Raw genomic sequence first — 23,018 nt, forward strand, 5'->3', positions numbered from 1 at the left:
TTATAATTAAATTGTGAATAAAGATTTAATAAATAATTAAATCGTATCATTTTAATTTATTAGTTGATTAAAGAATAATTTTGTATTTACATAATTTACATAATATTATATATATATATATATATATATAATATTAATTAATTTTAGAAATTTTTTTTTTAAGGTCCCTGGTATTCAGATTTTACAGCATAAAGGACACTCAATATTTTCATAATGTCTAAGGTCCCTCAAGTTGATCCAGAGAAAATTGGTCCAGAGAAAATTAGTCCAGAGAAAATTCACGTCACAGAGAAATTTCCCACTGTAAATTTCTCTACCCTCACCTTCTCCAAATTTCTCTACCTTCCATATACTTTCCACTCTCCCAAAGAAATTTCTCTGCCTCTCAACACTCCAGAGAAATTTAAATCGAGAGAAATTTAAAAACTTAGAGAAAATTGGTCAAAATGAACAAATTTGAATTTTCTCTGGGTTTGATGTGTATATAAGAACCAGTTTGTGTGTATCAGAATAATCAGAGGGAGCAGGATTGATTATAGAGGTGAGTAACCTAGACTCCAATGAATTTGATGAATAACCCCCTTTCCAATTCAGGTCCGAAAAAGCAAAATCCCGAGCTATGGAAACAACAGTATTTTTAGGAGGATTCCCGCAACCTAGGATTGACTCGATGGAATCCAAGGAGCAATCCTCTTCTTGGGAAGGACAAACATAGTTGGTAGTGAAATCTGGTTCAAAATGATGGGAAGTTGTTGTAGGTTTTGAGGGAAAAAAGGATCCCAATCCCAAGGGGAGTTTGGGTCGCTTAGATGGACAAATAGTATTAGCAGAATGGGAGGGTTTCAGAGGCTGAGATTGTGGCCAGGGTTTAGGTCGTAGAGATGATCTGCAGGAATCTTGGAAGTCATCGTCATCATTGCCGTTGTTGTGGTGATGAGGAGGCTGAAACACCACATACGTTTTCTGGGCTTCTTCGAATGTGTCGGTGGCTTTTCACAGTGAAAATGGTGGCCACGGTGGAGCTTTCGAGCTCCGCAAAATGAAGTCAGGGGTAGAGCTTAATCGGCTGGAGAATGAAGTCAGGGGTGAGGAACAAGAGTTGATCTGGACAGATATGAGAATGGAGAATTTAGAGAGAGAGAGATGAGTTTTGATTTGGTAAGGTCAAATTTCTATGTGATATGTTTAGGGACTTTAAACATCAAAAAATAATTTTGTGGATCTCTTCCATTACGAAAAGTGGGAGAGGGACCCTAGACTAATTTTCTCTTAATTTTATATAATAATTTTCATATATATATATATATATAATATTAATTTATAACAAATTTAAATCTTTCGTATTTATTTTTGTTTTAATGTTTTATTAAAGGTAAAAAAATATAGAGCGGGACAATTTTAAACACAAATTTTAAATTTTAAATCGTGATTCAAATTCATCTTAAGGCCAAGTTTGACATACACAAAAAATTTATTTTTGTATCTTTTTATTTTTTTTCATTACATCAACTCTCTATTTTTCTACACATCTTCTCATAAAAAGGCAAAAAATACACTTATTAGTCATCCCAAACAACCCTAATTAGCAGAAGGATTCGTATTAATCGATACGATTTGAATGGATTAGGCAGTATTTTGTGTAGGCTAGTACCGAGCACTACCTCCACTCCACCTCTGCTTTCTGGTGAGCTCTCTCTGTCTCTCTCTGTTTTTGCAGTGTTTTTACTCTGATTTCAGTCACGATCAGTTCTATTCAAACACGTTCAGGTACTAATTTCAATTCCCCCCACAAAATCATGTATTTATTTGTATAGACATAGCAATTATTTACTTGGAATTCAGTCAACCCAGTGCAGATTTTCCATTGAAATTATTCAAATTGTTTGCAGATTAGTACCAAGATTAACTTAGTTAATATACTCATCTAATCATCAAACGATCTGCTGTTTTTATATGATTATAAGCTTGCAGTTCAATTCTATTGTATTGGGTCAATTTTTTCTATTTTAATTATTACCTTTTCATTTTCAAATTGAAGCCCTTTTAGTTTGGTACTAATCTCTTTCCCATAAATGGAGATGTTAAACAGATTCATGCTTTTATAGTTGTAGATATTTTTAAATTTTTTTTTCCTTTTATATATATTTTTGTGAGATTGTTTGAATTGCCAGGTACCGGTATGTGTAATTCTTTTTATTTTTTTAATTGAAGAATTATTTACACATTGAATCCAAATAACATGTTGAAATCTTGTGAGTATTTAATGGTCCAATATTGTATGGGAGCCACTATTCCCACTTCACTTTGTTCTAAATACACTCTCTTATTTGCTCCAAATACATTAATACCCTTGGAATTTTGATTTTTTCAGGGAGTTTATTTTGTGTGAAAGTGTATTAATGTAACTATGTATAATAAAAGACAAAGAAAGGAGTGTATTTGGAGCAAAGTGGGGTGGGCATAGCGGCTCCCTACAGTAATCAGTTTATTCTAAGAACTTGATATATTTCGGCTTTGTTTGGATCATGATAGGGGTAGGGATTTGGAAAGAGAGAAAAGAGTGTGTGAAATGTGGATGAAATATGTATTTGGATCATGGATTTGAAAGGGAAAAAGAAAAATATGAGTGAAATGTCAATGAAATATAGCTATATTTTACCAACCTTTCATGTACATTTTCCTTCTCTCTTTCCAAATTCCTACCCAAATTAATGATCCAAATGCAGTCTCCAGTAATTATACTAAACCTACAAATGGATGGAAAATTTGGAAATGATGGGAAGGATTTGCAAATTTTGGTAACCATATTGACTCTCTCTCCATTAAGGCTCTCAAGTTTAGTATTTAATTAATTGATTTTTAAATAATTGTACTATGTACTGGGTTACTTATTACTGGAATGTTAGAGTCAGCTAATGGGGCAGTGTTTTCAAGAAAAATGGCATCAGAACCGGTCAATGTGAATGAGTTCCAGGAATTGGCAAGGCGAGCTCTTCTGAAGATGTACTTTGACTTCTACAATGGGGGAGCTGAGGACCAACACACGCTAAGAGAGAACACGGAAGCGTTCCTTAGAATCACGTTAAATGTTGTCACACCTCTTATTCTTATTAGCAAACAGGGACACCAACTTAAGCCAATTTTTTATTTTTATTTTTTTTTGGGATTTTCTCAGTTTTCGGCCAAGAGTTCTTGTAGATGTGAGCAGAATAGATATGTCAACCACTATATTGGGTTACCCAACTTCGGCACCAATCATGATCGCTCCAACTGGATTGCATAAGTTGGCTCATCCTGAAGGTCTAATTTCATTTAGAAGAGATTTTGAGTGGAATTTATGTGTACTTATGATTTCAGCTTTGAATTTTTTAATTTTTTTAAAAATATTTTTTATCAGGAGAGGTTGCGACAGCCAGAGCAGCTGCTGCATGTAACACCATCATGGTATTGATACTCTCATACTCTAGTTCTTTTTTACTTTGCATCGTTGATTGCTGAGCTGTCCCTCATTACAGGCAATGTCCTTTGCGGCCGACTGCACCGTGGAGGAGGTTGCTTCCAGTTTCAATGCCATTCGCTTTTTTCAAACATATGTATTCTACTCTCTTCAGCTCTAGTAAATTTAAGTTTCTTCATAGGAATCTTTATCGTTCTTTAGGATTCACAGTTTGGTAATCCTCTGTTCATAGGTATGTAAAAGAAGGGATGTAACAGTTGTGTTAGTGCAAAGAGCCGAAAGAAATGGGTTCAAGGCTATTATGCTTACTGTTGATACTCCTAGGCTTGGTCGTAGGGAAGCAGACATTAAGAACAAGTGAAATTTCATTTCCTTCTCTTTCATATAATTTCCGCTACTAATACCTGCAATGTTCTTCACATTAATGAATAATTTTCTCCCTCCAATATTTGGAAATTCACTGATATTTATTATCTATAATTAAATGAACTTTTCCCCATGCATCACGTTAATGATCCAAACACAATCACTTGTTCAGAATGATTGCGCCTCAGCAGAAGAACTTAGAAGGTCTCTTGTCAACTGAAGCAGTTTCGGTGAGTTATTTGTTTCCTAATATATGCATTTAAACATGCTTGCAGACAGTGTATTAGTTTGTTTTTTGTGTTAGTTGTATGATACATGGATGCATATTTCTCTAATACTAACTGTAACCAGTCTGATACAAGATTTACAACTCTAACATGGATTACTCATTTTGCAGGATAACGGCTCAAAGCTTGCAGCTTTTGCAGCAGAGACGCTTGATCCTTCTCTGTGTTGGAAGGTATAAACCATAGAGCAATAATCTATGCATGTTAACTGATAATTTGACTTCATATGCTCTTGAGCCAAACATTTCCTTTGCTTAGAAACATTATTTGAAAAGCTGTTTTAATTGTACTGCTATATATATATATGAATATTATTGTAGTAGTCATATGTTTTAGGGACAAATTACAATACTAGTCCCTATAGTTTACGCCTTGTGACAATTTAATCTATGTAGTTTCAATTGCAACAATTTCATCTTTTAATTTTCCATTTTGCATCTAATTGGTCCAGTTGGTAATGATGGTCAAGATTTTTTGACAGAAGATAGCCCACATGCTCTGCATGTGCCCATTCTTCATAGGCAAAATGGAAAAATGAACAAAAATTTAATTACACAGCTGGTCCATGTAGTTTGCCCGTTGTGTCAATTTGGTCCCATTTTTGTCAAAAATAGTCTACAGTTATCAATTGGAATTATAGGGGCTACTACAATAATTTGTCTGTGTTTTAGTCATTTGGAACTATAGGGACCAAATTGGTCATTTGAAGTCATTTGAGGTCTCTCACAAGTTCACACAGTTGATGGAGCTGAAAGCCACCGCCAAAAATATTTCTGTTGGTGTGGTTGCATATTTAAAATAATTGATTTTTTGGATGGTAAATACAAAAGTCATCAAGGTCATAAATTAATTACCTTTATGTTAAATCTTACTCAAAACTTTGCAGGACATAGACTGGTTAAAGTCTGTCACTAGTTTGCCAATTCTAGTCAAAGGGGTCCTCACTGCTGAGGATGGTAAGCTCATGACTCTGTTTAGATGTTTGTATCTTTCTAATTTTTCTTTTTGACTTTATAAATGAGAGAACTGTAAGATTTCTGAATAGCTTTCTGTATCTCATATATTCAATGTGTATCAATTACAATAAGACCTTAGAATATATATAGCCCTAACTCCTAAACCAAAAAGGAAATACAAATACAATACTATCATGATTCTAATACAATCATGCCTCTAATAGGACTCAAAGTTTAATTTGTAAGACTCACAATATATTTCACAATATATTCTCACACCCTCGCTCAAACTCAAGGTGTTTTAGCAGAAAACACAGAGAGTTTGCTAAGAAGAAACTGAAACCGAGCAGTAGTGTGAGTCTTGGTGAAGAAGTCCGCAAGTTGCAAAGCTGAAGAGATGAAAGGAAGCGAGATAGAGGCAGACTGCAGATGTTGGCGAACAAAGTGACAATCAATCTCAATGTGTTTTGTCCGCTCATGGAAGATAGTATTGTGGGCAATCTGAACAGCACTGCGGTTGTCACAATAGAGAGAGGTCGGAGAAGACTGAGAGACACCCAAATCAGACAAAAGACAACGAAGCCAAACAATCTCAGCAGTGGCATAAGTCATAGCACGATACTCAGCTTCGGCAATAGAGCGGGCAATGACTGATTGTTTCTTACTTTTCCAAGAGATCAAGGAATCACCAAGAAATATACAGAAATCAGATGTAGACTTGTGATTAGTAACATCACCAACTCAATCAGAGTTAGCATAGGCCACCAGGTCCAAAGAGGAAGTAGAGGACATTAGTAAGCCTTGAAATATGGTACCCCTGAGATAGCGAAGAATGCGAACCAAAGCAGCTCAATGGGTAGAACGAGGAGTAGAAACGAAATGACTAACCACATGAACAACATAAGCAAGATCAGGGTGAGTGACCGTCAGATAAACTAAACAACCTACAAGCTCGCGATATAAAGTAGGATCATCCAGAGGGACACCATCAGTAGAATTAAGCTTCACATTAAGCTCAATAGGTGTATCGAAAATCTTAGTATCGGTAAGACCAGCACGGTGAATGACTTCATTAGCATACTTAGCTTGAGACGGAAAATAGCCCTTTGGAGAAGAAGCAACCTCAATACCAAGAAAATACCGTAATGGACCCAGATCTTTCATTTCGAAGGTGAGGAAGAAATGCTGCTTGACCTCAGAGATAGCAGAAGAGTCAGAGCCAATGATGATCATATCATCCACATAGAGTAAGAGAGCAACAAAACCAGCCGATGTATGTCTCAGAAATAAAGTAGAGTCGGAAGCAGAACAATGAAACCCAAGCTCGGTAACAGCAGTCTGAAAGCGATCATACCAAGCACGAGGAGTCTGCTTCAGACCATACAGAGCACGCCGAAGATGACAAACTTGGCCAGAGGAATGGGGAAGACCAGGAGGAGGACGCATGTAAACCTCCTCAGTGAGATGGCCATTAAGAAAAGCATTCTTAACATCCATCTGAAAAAGAGGCCAAGAACGAATAGCAGCGATAGAGATCAAAGTACAGACAGTAGTCATCTTGGCAACAGGAGCAAATGTTTCCTTATAATCAATACCATACTCCTGAGAGAAACCTTTAGCAACCAGACGAGCTTTGTAGCGCTCAAGAGACCCATCAGAATGAGTCTTGACTTTGTAGACCTATTTGCAACCAGCCAAGTTCTTATCAGCAGGCAAAGGAACTAACTCCCATTAGCAGCATTGACAGTGATAGGAGAAGGAAGAGGAGTGCAATTTTGAAGTAAGGAGAGATGGGGAGTCATATGATGAGAGACACCAGAGTCAAAAAGCCAGACAGACGAAGAAATACCTGAAGAAGACCCAAGCAAACCTGAATGAAGAGGGGAAATAATGGAGGCAGACATAGATGGCTGGGAGGTATACAATGTATATTGAAACTGACTAATTTGAGCAGTCGAGGAAGCTAAGTTAGGATCAGGAGCCGAAGCAGATACAGTAGAATCGGTGGGAGGCCGAACGGTACTCAGAGGAGAAGCACAGAACTTAATCGGAAATTGCTTAGAAGACGAGGCAAACACAGACAAAGCAGACAAGCATCCCTTCTTGGGACAATGATACTTCCAATGACCTCTTTGATGGCAGTAGGCACATTCATCCGAAGCCAGAGACATCATAATAACTAGAAAACTAAGGGGTTCAAGTGTACCCAAAATTTTGTAGGGTTAAAATGCAATAACAGATAACTGAGTGGCCAAAGAAGAGTCCATTTTTTTTATTTTTTATTTTTATTTTTTTTATTTTAATAAAAAAGAGTTTATATGAGAGGTATATATTTATACCACTAGATGATCAAATAACAGAGAGAGAGAGAGAGAGAGAGAGAGAGAACTGGACCAGTCGAAACAGAGAGAGAAGGCAGCTTGATGTCGCTATGACCCAACCTCGCGAGTCTAGCAATGGCAGCGACTCAACTTCACGAGTCCAATGACAGATCACGAACCAGAGAAGATTCAAAAGACAGGACGGAGTCGTGATGGCTGGAGACGATCGCGAGGTGAGTCGCGATGGCTGTGGATGACGGCGGAAGATGATCGGGACTTGAATCAGAAGCACGGTGATGACGTTCGCGAATCAGAGGGACTGAGTTCGCGAACCAAAAGGACCAGAACTGAGTTACGACGAAGCACGGGCTGAAGCTGATCTCAAGTTGCTGATGATGACTGAAGACGCGACCCACGAACTAGAGAGACCCATGAACCCTAAGTCGCGACTGTGAAGAAGACCAAAGAACAGAGACGACTTCGAACAATCGGCGACAACTTCAAACAACAGGCGTGGACTTAGGGTTCCGAACAAGGCTCTGATACCATGTAAGATTTCTGAATAGCTTTCTGTATCTCATATATTCAATGTGTATCAATTACAATCAGACCTTAGAATATATATAGTCCTAACTCCTAAACCAAAAAGGAAATACAAATACAATATTATCATGACTCTAATACAATCATGCCTCTAATAGGACTCTAAGTTTAATTTGTAAGACTCACAATATATTCTCACAAGAACCTCTTCACAGGAGCTGAAAGATCAATCAAAGTTTTTTTTTTTTTTTTTTTTTTTTGGGGTCAAAATCAATGTAAGGGCCACAAAAACAAAAAACCATTAAATTTGAAGAATTTCTTGTTTTTATGTTTATTTCTAGAAGGAATAGCTATATAGGACCCCTATATTTTTGGATAATATGAACTTTAGCAAACCCATTTATAATTTTCTTGTTTCATAGGTCTTGAATATTTCTTGTTTTCTACTCATGTTTATTTGTGAGAAACAAAAATTGCTGATGATCTGGTATGCTACTCTTGGCAGCAATAAAAGCTATGGAAGTAGGGGTTGCTGGGATTGTTGTCTCTAACCACGGAGCTCGCCAACTGGATTATTCTCCGGCCACTATCACTGTTCTGGAAGAGGTATCCTTCAATCTCTTCTCTTCATACATGATGTTGTACTATGCAGATATGCTATGTAGCACGGACACGGACACGGACACGTGAAAACGCAATTTTTCAAAAAATAGGGGACACGACACGCTGAGGACACGTTTAATATATATAATTTTATCTATTTATTATATATCTAAAATAAAAATAAAATCATTAATTCTTATATAATCAAAATAATAATAAAATTAATAAATATATATTTTTTAAAAATTAATAAAAAATGAGTTTTTTTAAATAAAAATAATTTATTTTATGAATTTTAAGTTTAACATAAAAATAAGGATAAAGAAAAAAGAAAAAAAAAGGAGGGGGAGAGAGAAACGTTGAATCAAGAAAAAAGAGAAGAAAAAAAATATAAAAAAGAAACAATAGAGGAGAGAGAGAGAGTGAAGTCAAAAAGCAAAGGGAGAGAGAGTCAGAAAAGGGAGAGGCGCAAGGGAGGAGGAAAGGAAGAAAGTGGAGAGGAGAAGAAGAACAGAGATGATAGAGACAGAGAAGACGAAAACGAAGAGAAGAAGGAGAAGAAGAAGAATACCTCAACTTTAGCTTCTTGGATTGATCTGAACAAGTTAGGCTTCTCCTCTCCCTCGATCTCTTTCTCTCTTTCTCTATCTTCTCTCCTCCTTCGATCTCTCTCTTTCTCTGTCTCCCTCAATCTCTTTCTCTCTTTCTCTGTCTCCCTCGATCCCTTTCTCTCTTTCTCTGTCGATCAAGGAAAACAGTTAGGGCTTCTTCGATCCACCTCACGAGTGTCCGAAAAGTGTCCCGCCGTGTCCATGGCGTGTCCGACTAGAAGATTTCAAAAAAAAAAAAGGAGACACGTTAGAGAGTGTCGGACACGTGTCTACCGCGTGTTCGACGCGTGTCCGTGTCCGACACGTGTTTGACACTCCTACGCAGAGCCTGGGAACGTGTCGGTGCTTCATAGCAGATATGCTAACAAATTGAATTCAAATACATGCCCTTCTATGATTTTATAGTAACAATATCATGTGGGACATGGCGGATTTGCATATAATTTATGTTGGATCTATATTGTGTTTAGAATCCTTCTCCTCTCGTATATTTTCCTAATTTGACTATTTTGCTTTCCCTTTAATTATTGGTAATGTTGTGAAGCATCTATGACACTTGATAACATAAGATATTTGTGGGTTCTCAAGTGCATATCGTGTGTGCACACTGTGGTAACCAGAAAACACTAATACCCTAACTAGTCATGTCTTGGAACATAGTATACTCTTCTTCCAAAGCACTTTCACAACAAAGTGGGATCTACACAATGATTGCCCTCTTAAGTGCCTTACGCTATGTTTGGTTGGGGGATTTGAGGAGGGATTTTAAAAAGGAAAGGGAAAAGTTAGGTGAAATGTGAATAAAATATACCTACATTTCACCTAGTTTCACACACCTTTTTCCTTTCCATTTCCCTTTCCAAATCCCTCCTTAAATCTTCCAACCAAACGCAGCATTAATGTCTTTCTATAAACTCAGTTTTACTTAATTCGCTACTTGGTTCAATTAAAATTGTTTTAGGTATGCTTTATAAAGTTAACCTTTTTTTTGTTTATTATGAAAAATGTATAAAAAAGTAAAGATTTGAGCCAATAAGATGGTTTTTTTAGTTCATCCTAAAAGAGATCCTAGTTTATATGCATTATAAAAAAAAAGAGGCTTGGGTTGGGCTTTTTTAGGCCTACCACGAAGGCCGCATCGATGTTTCGAACCGTTCAATATGTAAAGCGCATCGATTTTTTCATCCCTGTAAAAAATCACATTAATCAAATATCGATAGCCACTTGATTAAATTACATTTGTGTTAACATTTTATTTTTAAAATTATGTTTACCGTTAACACAAATGTAAACTGATCAAGTAGCTATAGATATCCGATTAACGTGATTTTTTGTAGGAATGAAATATTCGACAAGTTCTACACATTCAACGGTCCGGATCATCGACGCGGCCTCCGTGGTGGGCCCACAAAGGCCCAACAGCTCTCTCCGGTCCTATTTGAACTGGAGAGAAGCCTCTTCCGTAAATAAATAAATAAATAATTATTTGAGCTCAACTCATGTTCGTCCCATATTAATTGTTTTTTTAAGTCAGTTCATTAGGTAAATAAGTCATGTTTAAATACATTTTTTAACTATTAAGTTTTTAATCTTAAACAATTTATTACTACTTGTTTACAATTCTAATTTTGGGCCCTTTTCTATGATAATTGTTGGGCATCTACACTACAATTATCTAATTTGATGAATTTTTTTATATTTATAATTAATCCCAAATGACAATCATACGAGTAAATTATAGTAACCTCCTTTGAGATTTGAATAAAATATAAATAATTCCATAATTTTGGTATAAAGTCTATAGAGTAACAGCAAAATTAACAGAGCTAATAATCATTACAAAATTTCACTTTTGCCCTTCTATATAACATGAAAGGCCTTTTCACTTTTTTTCTTTTTTTAATTTTCCCTCTATTTTTTTCCTCCGTAAATTGCGATTCAAATCTAAGATACAAGCACAAAAATATATGTAAAAAATAATAATAATTACATTTTTGGGTAAATTACACTGACACCCCCTGAGATTTATATTTATTACAGTTTCCTCCTCACATTTGGGAAATTACACTGCCCCCCCTTGTTAATTTAATTTTATGTATGATGATCATTACGGTGAGAGGGGAATTGTTATGAAACTTTAAACCTCAAGGAGCAATCTGTGATAAAACTTTAAACCTCAGGGAGGGGATGTAATTTTCAAAAAGTGAGGGCGAAACTGTAATAAATATAAACCTCAGGGGTGTCAATGCAATTTACCCTACATTTTTTAAGTAGACAAAATTCATTTTGTAGTGTTTTTACTTTCTATTTTGAACTGCACACATTCAAGTCAGTTTAATCAACTCGTTCAGGTACTATAATAACTCCGCACATTATTTATTTGGAATCCCGTTAAAGTAGTGCAGATTTTCCATTGAAATGTTCAATTTATTTTCTTTGACGCTATATATTTAGAGTAATGTTAGAAATACCAAATGTTTTATCAACATTTTTATCAAATATTTCGGACTCACATGATGTGTGTCTAACACTTATGTAAGACATTTGGTAGAAACGTTAGTAAAATATTTGGGTTCCTAGCATTTTCCACATATTTATGTTTTAGTACGAAGATTATCTTAGTTAATGCTCGTCTAATCATCAAAATGATGTGCTGTTTTTGTATGTGGAGTTAATCTCCTTTTTATCCATCTGCAAACTGGACTTGTTTTTTTAAATTATTGTAAGCATGGTGTTCAGTTTTATCGAAATCAATCAATCTTTCTCATTTTAATTTGCACTCAGTTTGTTTGACGAAAAACATTTTATAATGGATAACATATTCTACGATTTTTATTTATTTATTTATTTTTTATTTTTATTTTTTTCTTTCAGAATATGTTTTCCGGAACATAAGATGGAGGTGGCGGGATGAAGGTGGAGGTGGTGGCGTGGTGGTGGGGTGGTGGGGTGGCGGAGGTGGTGATGTTGACAGTGATGGTGACAGTGATCGTGGAGGTGATGGTGGCAGTCGTAGTGTGGGATATTGGTTAAACTTTAGTTCGAAAAATATTTTCTACATTTGAAAGTAAAAAACATTTTCTGCTTGGCTTGTTTTTCGTTAACTGTGAAAAATGTTTTCAGTTGAATTTTTTTTTTTTGACCCAAACAAACATTTTACTTGATTAACTGGCCCTTGATAGGGCAGATTGGAGAAAAATGATTTATGTAGTAGTCGACACTAGTTGATTTAGACACAATACGACTTAGTTTAGTTTGAATTATTGTTTGAATTGTCAGCCACTGGTATGTAGTGCCCTTTTTTGTGTCATCAAATCTTAGTAATTGTATTGACTTTCTATCTATCAAGTCTCTCAAGTTTGGCATTGGATTATTTCATAATTAAATTATTGTAATATGGACTAGGTTACTGGAATGTTAATATTAACTAATGGCTGTGTTTTCAGGATAAATGGCATCTGAACCAGTCAATGTGAATGAGTTCCAGGAACTGGCAAGGCAAGCCCTTCCAAACATGTACTTTGACTTCTACAATGGGCAGAGCTGAGGACAAACACACGCTAAGAATGAATGTGGAAGCATTTTGCAGAATCATCTTTAAGTGTAACACCTCTTATTCCTATCAGCAAACAACCACACCATTTTAAATCACCTTTCTTTGAACTTTCTCAGTACTTTGTTGAGAATTCTTGTAGATGTGAGCAGAATAGATATGTCAACTACTATATTTGGTTACCATACTTCGGCACCAATCATGATTGCTCCAGCTGCAATGCATAAATTGGCTCATCCTGAAGGTCTAAATTCAGTTACAAGAGCTTTCGAGTGAAATTTTTGTGTAGTTCTGCTATCAGCTTTTTCTGTACCAGGAGAGATCGCGACAACCCGAGCAGCAGCTTCACCTCATGGTATTGATTCTTGAATCTGGAGCTCCTTTGTTTACTTTTTTTCCTTGAATACTGAGTTGTCCCTCATACCTGTACTGTGGTGGAGGTTGCTTCAAGCTGCAACGCTGTTCGCTTTTTTTCAAATACAGATATTCTACTATCTTGGCTCTATTAAATTCAAGTTTGTTCATAGGAACCTTCATCGTTCTTTAGAAGCACCATTTAATATTTTCTTTATTGTGATCCCATTTGTACTAGCTGAATTTACAGTTTGGTAATCCTTTGTTTATAGGTATTTAAAAGAAGGAATGTGATAGCTCTGTTAGTGCAAAGAGCCGAGCAAAATGGTTTCAAGGCTATTATTCTTACTGTTGATGCTCCTAGGCTTGGTTGAAGAGAGGCAGACATAATGAATAAGTGAAATTTTATTACTTTCTCTTCAATGTCCTTCACATTTTGTAACCTTTTATCACCCTTATATTTGGAAACGGTTTGATATTTAGTATCTAACATTATAAGAATTTTTCCCCATGCATCATGATTCTAATCCAAACACGATCATTCCATACAGAAGGATTGTGCCTCAGTTGAAGAACTTTGAAGGTCTCTACAATTTGGTTTTTGACCACGTGTTTTGGGATGCGTATATTCATGATCGCTCTTCCCAAAAACTAAAAATAAACGTGAATCATAATTAATTTGTAATTTGAAATCTTACCTTGGGTTTAATCTGTGTGACTCTTGATAGTTTGATGATTAGAGAGACCTTTTGTGAAAGTGATAATTTGCCTTCTCAAATTGTGCATGTGTATGTATATGGCTGCAAATGTGGTTCGAATCAATGCCAATAATGAAAAGATGAAGATTACATTGAGGCGCTCATGTAAAATTTATATTTTTGTAGATTAATAACATTGACCACTCACTTTTGCAGGATAAGGGCTCATGCCTTGAAGCCATTGCAACGGGGATGCTCGATGCTTCTCTGTCTTGGAAGGTATAAAGCAATAACCTACATGTTGTTATTGAAAATTTGGTTTCACAGTTAATTTGGACCCAAAAGCAGTCAACTCTCATATTTTACTCAATTTATATGTTGGTGTGATCTCATAGTTAAAAAGTTTTTAACTTTTAAATAGTAAACACAAAGGTCATAAGATGACTTCCTTTATGTTAATCTTACTTTGATTAAGCTCATTCAAACTTGCAGGACATAGAGTGGTTAAGATCTTTAACGAGTTTGCCAATTCTAATCAAAGGGATGCTGACTCTTGAGGATGATAAGCTGATAACTATGTTTAGATGTTTGTATCTTTCTACTTTATAAATAACAGAACCTTCTCACAGAGTTGAAAAATCAAAGGAAGTTTTTATTGTTTTTCAAGATCAATATAAATGATCATAAAACAAAAACCATTAGTTCAAAGACAATTTCTTGTTTTGAGGTTTCTTGATAGAAGGAATCTTTGGATAATATGTTTACTCCAACAAATCCATTTAAAATTTTCTCTGGTTTCATGCTCTGAATAGTTTGGAGATATTTAGGTCTTGAATACCTTTCGTTTTCTACTTCATGTTTACCATGACAGTCAAAAATTGCTGATGATCTGGTATGCTACTATTGGCAACAATAAAAGTCATGGAAGTAAGGGTTGATGGGATTGTTGTCTTTTATCATGGAGCTTGCCAGCTAGATTATTCTCCAGCCACTATCACTGTTCTGGAAGAGTTAACTTTCAGTTTCGTCTTGTTATACTTGACGTTAGCTAGCCTAATTAAGCCAAGAGATAGAAAAGTAGAATTTATGTTCGATAGAATTCTTCAAATGCATAGCTATGGATTATAAGAGTTCAGCAGCGTGCTCTATGTAGTTTTTTTTTTTTTCCCCCCCCTAGAACCTGCAAGAGCTTGAAAGCAAACAATATTGTTCCATGGTCTTGCAAATTATTTCTTCTATTAGGCATGTTTCTTGATTTAAAAAAGTGAGCATTATATTGTGGGTTGCAGGTGGTTCGTGCTGTTGGAGGAAAAAATCATGTTCTCTTTGATGGAGGAGTGAGGCGGGGTACTGATATTTCCAAGGTACTCGCTTTTGGCATGCAAGCTGTAATGTTAAACTCTGACCATGAACTTTCGAAATTTTCCTATGTATTAGTTTTATGTTGTGCCTTTTTTCAGTGTGTTTTAGTTGAATATCATGCCATTTTTGTGCACCTCTTTTCTCGGAAGGGTTTAAATGTGTTCCAATGCAAACTCTGATGATATCAAACTGTTCATGTACTTCATCTTTGGGGGCTCAAGTGGAATTTTAGCTTTGTAATCCTCTAATTTTGGTGCTTAAAATATCAGAGACTTTCAGTGCCTCCGAACCAAATTGTTTGTTTCATATTTCACCATGGGAAGTGCTTTAGACTTTTGAATATGTTTCAAACGAACAATTAAGGTTAAAAAGCAGCAGAGCTTGGTGGTGTACCAGTTTACATGTGGGATATACTGATATAATTTGTGTGATCATTGATGCTAGATATGTCTGCTCTTTTGCTTATTGTCTCTTCTCATTTGTTGATTCCAAATTTGCAATATATCTATGCTGGTGCAGGTTGGAAGGCCAGTGATCTATGGATTGGCAGCAAAGGGAGAATATGGGGTGCGACGAGTGATTGAAATGCTGAAGGATGAGTTGGAGCTCACCATAGCCCTGTCTGGCTGCCCTACCGTGAACGATATCATCAAAAGTCTTGTGAGGACAGAACTTGACGGACTCAATTGTTGGCTTTAGTTTTCAAATCACGTATTTGAGTCGGTTTCATTATGGATGATTAAGATTAACCATCATGCATTATATTATTTGCTAGAATTCTCTCCATTTTTTCTATTTTGATATTATTTACCGTTTACATGTGTTCATACTTATGTAGTTCTGTGATGATTGTGTTCTTACATTGAGAATGTAAAGAAGTTTTGACAAATACCTAGTTATTTTCTTCTAATTTTCCCGACTCAAAAAGAAAGGAATTTGGCTTTTCTCACTTCATTTTCTTTTGGGATAATTGGTGAAAAATCCACACCCATGGGATCATATGTTATTTGGTCTAAGATTTAATCTTTAATCTTTTCGGGTAATAAGAACATTTTTTTTAATCAGCTTGGGTAATAAAAACATGTTTAATGAAATTATTTGGTGAAAAAGATAAATTATTATTTTCAAGGATATTTTTTTTTCAATTTTACTTCACTGTTGGCCGGTTGTTGGAAAAATCACCGGAGGTGACTGGTGACCAACAGCAGCATGTGGTGGTTGCCGGCAGCGGTGGTGGTGGTGGTGACATAGACAAATAGATAAATTAAGTAAACAATAAATGACACATGAACAAATAAGAGATGATACATGGGCAAAAAGGTAGACAAATAAATAACACTTGAATAAGTGAGGTGGACAGATAGTTGATGTGAATAGATACGTAAAAAATGAACAGAACAGAGTACCTAATATTCACAGTGGACCTATGACCCAAGTATCCTTTTCTTTTTCTACTTTCTCATGCCTTTCCATTTCCAAAGCTAGCAGCTGTGAGTGGAAGATGGAATTTGAATATTCTGTCATTTCTTTTATTTCACAGCAAAACACAACATCATTCTTTGTTTTGCATAGTTCTCTGATGACATGATTGCAATTCCATTCTCAACCTTGGTCATCTCAACGTCTCTATACAGAAATATTAGGCTAAAAACAGTAGTCATTTTACAAAGCTACGACACCATTGTCTTCTTCTCTTATGCAAATACAACCCGAACCAATTGTAAATGAAGGAAATGAAGAACGCCAACACTTGAGTCCCAATTGTAAATGTGCCATCACAAAGGATTCAGCAGTGGCAACATTTGACAAGTATGCCTTCAAGGAGTCTATTACGAAGTCAGAATCATGAACCAATCATGAAATCAATTCCTTCACATTGTCAATTCCAAAGGCAGAGTCATGAGCAATACACAAATGGCAATAATCCTTTAAGAAGGCCTTTGACAGTCATGAACTGTTCAATACAATCCAAAGATCCATATCCATTTGGATCCTGTCCTGGTTCAATGAGTCCACTCCGAAGTCACAATCATGAGCGAAGCATGATTTCTTATCCTTTGAGGAATCCAATTCAAAGGCAAGGTCCTGAACGAAGTGTGAATCCTAATTCTTCAAGGCATGCCCATAAAGGAAACATGAATTTCAGTCCGACCAAGGGTCCATTCCAAAGGCAACTTTGCCGATTCTATGCTCAAGGAAGGTGTCATTATGGAGATCGATGCAAGTACCTGCATGAATATAGAGGGAATCAGAAGTATGGCGAAAGAACGGATGAAAGGTGGCCATCTGATCTACGGTATTACTAGCAAAAACTTTTGGACTAAAAATTTGCAGGTTCAAAATGGGTTTCAGCTATCTTGCTGATTTTGTTTTGTTGGAACTATTTGGAAGTGTAGTTTTTTGCAAGTCCTCCATACGTTTGAATCTCTTGGAATTTACCCAAAAGCAAGTTTGAATATTGCTGATTTTGGTCTACATTCAATGTTGAAATTGAGTATTACTTGGAAGGTTTTAGTTGCATTTTGAGTAGGGATTTGATCTTACATTCAAGTAGGAATATAATCGGTTCGGTACGGTCGGTATTTAGAAAAAAATTTCCACTCAATCGATAATGTCGGTTTTATTATTTTGAATACCAACACAGACCTCTTCTCCCATCAAACTGCACCAATGGAAGCTATTCGGTTTGTGGTTTAATCGATTTATAATCTTTCAAATTTAAGCCATTTATTAAATCCATCAATTTAATAAATACTTTACAATTTCTAGATTAACAAAAACACAAACAAAAATAATAATAATTAATACTAAGATTTCAAGAATAGTGAGTTAGAGTTAATAATAAGGGTATCATAACTTAGGTTATAGGAATGATAATGTTAATTCATTGAGATTAATTTATTATATTTATTAATATCATTATATTGTTAAATTTTATATGTATTATAAATATAATATATGTTGAAGCAGTCGGTTTCAGTTTAGTTTGGTGCATAAGGTGCTTAATTCAATACCGAACAGAAAATCGAAAAAATCAAATTAAAAAATCGTATAGACTGACTCTTATTAAAAAAACAGACCAAATATGGCTATTTCGGTCAAGTTCAATTGGTTTGATCAATTTTTTCTATTTTTTTTTACATCCCTACATTTAAGTATAGTTTTTTGCAGTCCTCCTCCATTAGGGCAGGGCAAAGGGTTATCTGAACCACACAATCCGCCCAACCTGAACCGATCCGCATATAAATGGGTTGTTTCGCAGACACAATGCGAGCGGATGCAGTTTGGAATATGACATGATCGCAGGTGCGGGTGCGGGTCTTAGAATTTTATTTTATTTTATTTTTTTTAAAACCTGGACCGTTGTTATTTTATTATTGCATTTTGGATGAATGTAAAAGTTAATGAAGAATTACTTTTAGGTAAGATTAGGATTTTGAATAATTTTATTTTAATTGTATTGTTGGATAGTAGTTAGTGAATGAAATTGTTGATCTTGTTTAGGATTTTGAAAGCTTGTGTTAGTTTATGATTTAATTTAAAAGTTTAGGATTTTGAATGATTTGTTTGTGTTAGGAATTGATTTTGTTGTGTTTTTAATTTTATAAGTTTTAATTCATTAATTATTAATGTTGGACCATTTCAGAAAATGGGGGAAAAATGGTCCAAAATAAATATTTACAAAATAAAAAATAAAAATAGGCTCCAAAATATATATATTTTTTTAAAAATCCAATCTGCAAACCACCCGTGCATTTGTGAACCCTATCTACACAAACCGCAATCCGCACTGCAGGTAATTACGGGTTAAATTTTTCTCAAACCATATACATACGGACAGATCTAAACTAAATCACAAACCGTCCAAAACCGAACCGCGACTACCCCTATCCTCCATACGTTTGAATCTCTTGGAATTTATCCAAAAGCAAGTTTGAATTTTGCTGATTTTGATCTTACATTCAATGTTGAAGTTGGTGGCACCTTAGTCCTCCATACGTTTGAATCCCTTGGAATTTATCCAAAAGCAAGTTTGAATTTTGCTGATTTTGATCTTACATTCAATGTTGAAGTTGGCTTTTTGTGGCTATCAAATGTCTATATGTGGCATTTTAGTCCTGACCTCAAGAACTATTAAGTGCTCCTAAAGTAAATATGCGGAGTACTTCAGTAGTAAATTTATGTGGTGTTTCTAAGGTAACATGAGATATGTCAATTGATAAATAGTATGAAGAATTACTCGAGTAACACCCAATGAACTATTTTTGTAATTTATTTTTGTATATGTAGCACATATGTTAAAAGTATAAATATAAATAAATATGGAAAAATAAAAGAAAATGGTAAAACAAACACGGTGATAAATAATAGAGATATGTTTTTACCACTATATATTCACCTAATTAATGTTGTAATTAACGTTATGTACATGTGAGACTTATCATATTAAAAAAATAATTTTGTTAACACATTCTCTTCTAACACGGTAAGAACTTCAAAAGTTAGGTACATTTTATATCAAAACAAATGCAAAAAGAATGTACTATAATATTTTAAGAGTAATGTTAAAGATTTTAAAAATTCTATCAAAAGATTTACCAAATGTCTCACATGGATGTGAGATCTATACAATGTGGGTCCCATATAGATTCCACACCCATGTGAGATATTTGGTAGAATTTTTAGGGTCTCTAGCATTTTTGATATTTTAAACCTATTGTGACAACCCCAACTCATGATTAACGCTAATTCATGATTAAGACGAAATCCTAAATTAATTACATGAGTGTGTTGCTTCAAATGGATTTTTATCTGTTTGATGTAGAAAGATCTGTTCATGTTTTGATTTCAATTTGCGAATTGAAAGCCTTATCGGCAACCGATTCAGAAATTGACTTGATTTATATGCTAATTAGGATTCGTGAAATTTTATGGTGGGTTTAATTAAAAATTGGTTCGGAACGATTAAATTAGATTAATTTAATGTGGTTTGATTGACTTTGTTACTTACCACTTAGTGAGTCACTTTATTAACCCCACTAATTCAACTTTATGCCTCTTTTCTCCCTAACTTGATGATCAAACATGAGAGAGGGAGAGAGTAGGAAGATTTGGGGCCCTAGACTTGAGTATTGAACTCAAGCAAGAGGAATTGCTAGGAGAAAAAAAGAAATTTTGGAGATTTGATCATCTAGCTCAAGAATTTATCACCTGAGGTCCAAATTGAACATCCAAGGTAAGAAGTCAAGTCCCTAGTCTTGAATTTAAGTTGATTCATCTATGAATTCAAGTGAATTGAACTATGAGATGTAAGAATTAAGCTTAAGAGGTAGGAAGGAAGATTAATCCATGCATGCATGTTCATTTCATTACATTTGGAGCATGTTTGCTAAGAATTCTCTTATGCATGTCATAGATTGAGCTTAATTGTAGGAAATCATAATGTCTTCTACAATTTGCCAAGTTTGATCATGTTTTGAAGTGGTGGAGTTCAAAAGAATTCACGCATGTTATATTCTTGAAACATTCATAAAGTTTAAGTTGAATTTGTGTACAATTGACATCCTTTTGGGCTTTGATTTTATGAAATGGTCTTAAAATCATGATGTGTTGTGAGTTTCTAAGTGTTTTCCAGAATTTTGGCCCAAAAAGATGAGTTTTGGAATGTTGAATGCATGTTTTGAACTTTGGGAGCAAATCTGGAAAACCCAGAATTTTGTTTCCACGCTCGAGCGACCACCTTCATTTTTACACTCCCGCTCGAGCGACAAAAGGTTGGCTCGAGCGTAAATTGCATGCTCTCAGAAGCTTGCATGCTTGGAAGCACGCTCGAGTTTGGAAGCACGCTCGAGCGATCGTCAAGCAACTATCGAGCATAGATTGCACGCAACCAGAACTTTTCACTTTTTGTAGACCGCTCAAGCGAAAGAGTGTGTGCTCGAACGACCACTCACATTCGGTATGTCCGCTCGAGCGAAGAAAACTACGCTCTAGTGAGACTCCTGTTTTCAGCAAGTTTTAAAAAATATTTTCAAGCACACTTTTGCATCCTCTCTCCATCCTAGGCATTCTTAGGCCATGATTAAGACATCATAATGGGGGTAATGAAGTAGAACCACACCAAAACATGTAGAAAGGACTAAGTTATCAATTCCGGGTGTGTAATTTAGTATGCGTTCGTTCTGTGACTGTATAGGTTTCGCACCTCAAGGAAGCTGAATAGCCTGCTTACAGCCCTGTTATCTGTGAGTAACAATGTTGTAAAGATATGTTTAATCATACTTATTTTCAGATTGATAAATCATATTGCTTTCTGAAATGATACTTTTTATCGATTGAATGATGTTTCTATTTGGAACTGTATTGTGACATCCATAGCGTATTGCGATTGTTATTGCTATAGATATTGTTATCGTTACAGAGATCTCTGTCAGTTCCAAATTTGGGAACTATTGTTATTGTATGATAGCCATCAATTGATTGTTTGGTCTTTAAGACCTAGGGTATTGTTGCTATTGGATGTACCACGTATGACCTATAAGAATATGATTGATTGAATCGATTGAATTGAACGATTGATTGACAAATGATAATGATTGAAGTGTTCTTATGCTAATCGATTGTTTCAAAGGCTGTAAAGGATATCATTCTTAACCTCTTTACACATGTGTTATTCACTGAGCTATAGCTCACAGTTTATTATATATATATATGTAGGTAGCCAAGCACCAGACCAAAGCTAGAGGCACCGACCTAAGCTCATGTTTTGTCAAGCTAGTCATTGTGCCTCATATCGAGGTTCCGAACCTACACGAGCCAAGGCTTTTTGGGTGATACTATCTACCCTTTTGCTAAGAGTAATAAACGCCTAAGACTTTTGATTGTACAGTTTCAATGAGGGGATTAGGTCCCTAACTTGTATGCTATCTTGTACATGTATTTTGGGTATGAGAAAAGTTAGGGATCATGAAAAAAATTTCATGAAAATGATCATGAAAGATTTATGATCCTTAGATTATCTTGATTAGTGTATGGTGCTTTTATTATAAGTGTAATCCAAAGGTCACAAAGCTTTCATGATTATTTTCATGAAATGTTTTTCATGATACCTAGTATTGTTATTTTGGTATAAATGGCTATGAATATGGTTATGTACATAAAAGTTATTTCCATTCAGGTCTTCACAGCTCATTGGACAATGTAGATTATCATTGATTTGCTTCCGCCAATTCCGTTATATTGTATTATTGTCGGGATTGTTAAACATGCTTTCGGTAATCACGAATTACTAGCCGGTTACGACACTAAACCTATAGAGGCGGGTTTGGTTCGTGACACCTATTTAACATGTATCTTAAGAACGGAAAACATTATGGTACACGTGTATCATATGAAAATAGCATAATTTCATACTTTTTGAGTCACAACTAATAAAAAAAAAAAATTTGTTATAACTAAACACAATATGAGATATAACCAAAGATCTCATGAGTTATAACTAAAATAATGTCATAATTACAAAAAAAAATATTGATCACAACTAAAGAAGAAAATAATATAACTAAGCATACATATGATACACATTTTTTAAAAGTGTGTATATTAAAAAAATTTCTTAAGAACACACGCTAACAATACCTTTTAAAATATTATAGAACCCATCTTGTTACATCATTGCATGAGAAGGCACATAAAGAATTTTGGTAAAATATTTGGATGAAGTAATTCGTGGGAAATGAGGATAAAAATATTTCTTCCTCATGTTTGATTTATAAATTTAACGAGAAATAATAAAAAATGTCTTCTCACCAAAAAGTGGTAAAATTTAATGAGATACAAACCCATTAATTATGAAATATTTATAATGGCGTGGTATTTTGTAAAGTTAGTAAAAAAACTAATTTTTA

The 23,018-nt window shown here is 35.0% G+C and overlaps 2 protein-coding genes across 21 annotated transcripts in view; both read left to right on the forward strand.

Moving 5' to 3' along the window:
* The window catches only part of LOC114320058 (peroxisomal (S)-2-hydroxyacid oxidase GLO4), a 64,489-nt gene that overhangs the window by 34,116 nt on the left and 7,355 nt on the right, over window positions 1-23,018 (forward strand). The gene's annotated exons all lie outside the window — the stretch shown is intronic.
* LOC114319991 (peroxisomal (S)-2-hydroxyacid oxidase GLO4) lies at window positions 1,572-16,021 on the forward strand. Of its 20 annotated transcripts, XR_014357021.1 has the most exons (16): window positions 2,764-3,081; window positions 3,176-3,300; window positions 3,398-3,444; window positions 3,516-3,593; window positions 3,690-3,814; window positions 3,996-4,053; window positions 4,221-4,283; window positions 4,997-5,066; window positions 8,436-8,536; window positions 12,591-12,747; window positions 12,840-13,052; window positions 13,324-13,448; window positions 13,966-14,028; window positions 14,242-14,335; window positions 15,039-15,113; window positions 15,631-16,021. XR_014357021.1 is itself a non-coding variant. In XM_082909717.1 (12 exons), exons 2-12 carry the CDS (start codon window positions 2,939-2,941, stop codon window positions 15,808-15,810), a joined length of 1,065 nt encoding a protein of 354 aa, XP_082765843.1. In that variant the 5' UTR covers window positions 1,572-1,684; window positions 2,907-2,938; the 3' UTR covers window positions 15,811-16,021. The 20 variants fall into 20 exon arrangements, 7 of the variants coding, with proteins under 7 accessions (XP_082765843.1, XP_082765845.1, XP_082765848.1 ...); XR_014357024.1 differs by lacking the exon at window positions 14,242-14,335 and adding an exon at window positions 1,572-1,684 and having other exon boundaries at window positions 2,907-3,081; window positions 12,591-13,052; XR_014357026.1 differs by lacking the exon at window positions 14,242-14,335 and adding an exon at window positions 1,630-1,767 and having other exon boundaries at window positions 2,935-3,081; window positions 12,591-13,052.

Source organism: Camellia sinensis, chromosome 15, assembly GCF_055761805.1.
Source record: "Camellia sinensis isolate YWXY chromosome 15, ASM5576180v1, whole genome shotgun sequence".
Lineage (NCBI taxonomy): Eukaryota > Viridiplantae > Streptophyta > Magnoliopsida > Ericales > Theaceae > Camellia > Camellia sinensis.

Coding starts and splice junctions, on each gene's coding strand:
- LOC114319991 (XM_028267088.2), top strand. CDS start 2,900: ATGTTAGAGTCAGCTAATGGGGCAGTGTTTTCAAGAAAAATGGCATCA. Junction 3,594..3,689: donor TTCGCTTTTTTCAAACATAT/GTATTCTACTCT, acceptor CTCTGTTCATAG/GTATGTAAAAGAAGGGATGT. Junction 4,284..4,996: donor ATCCTTCTCTGTGTTGGAAG/GTATAAACCATA, acceptor AAAACTTTGCAG/GACATAGACTGGTTAAAGTC.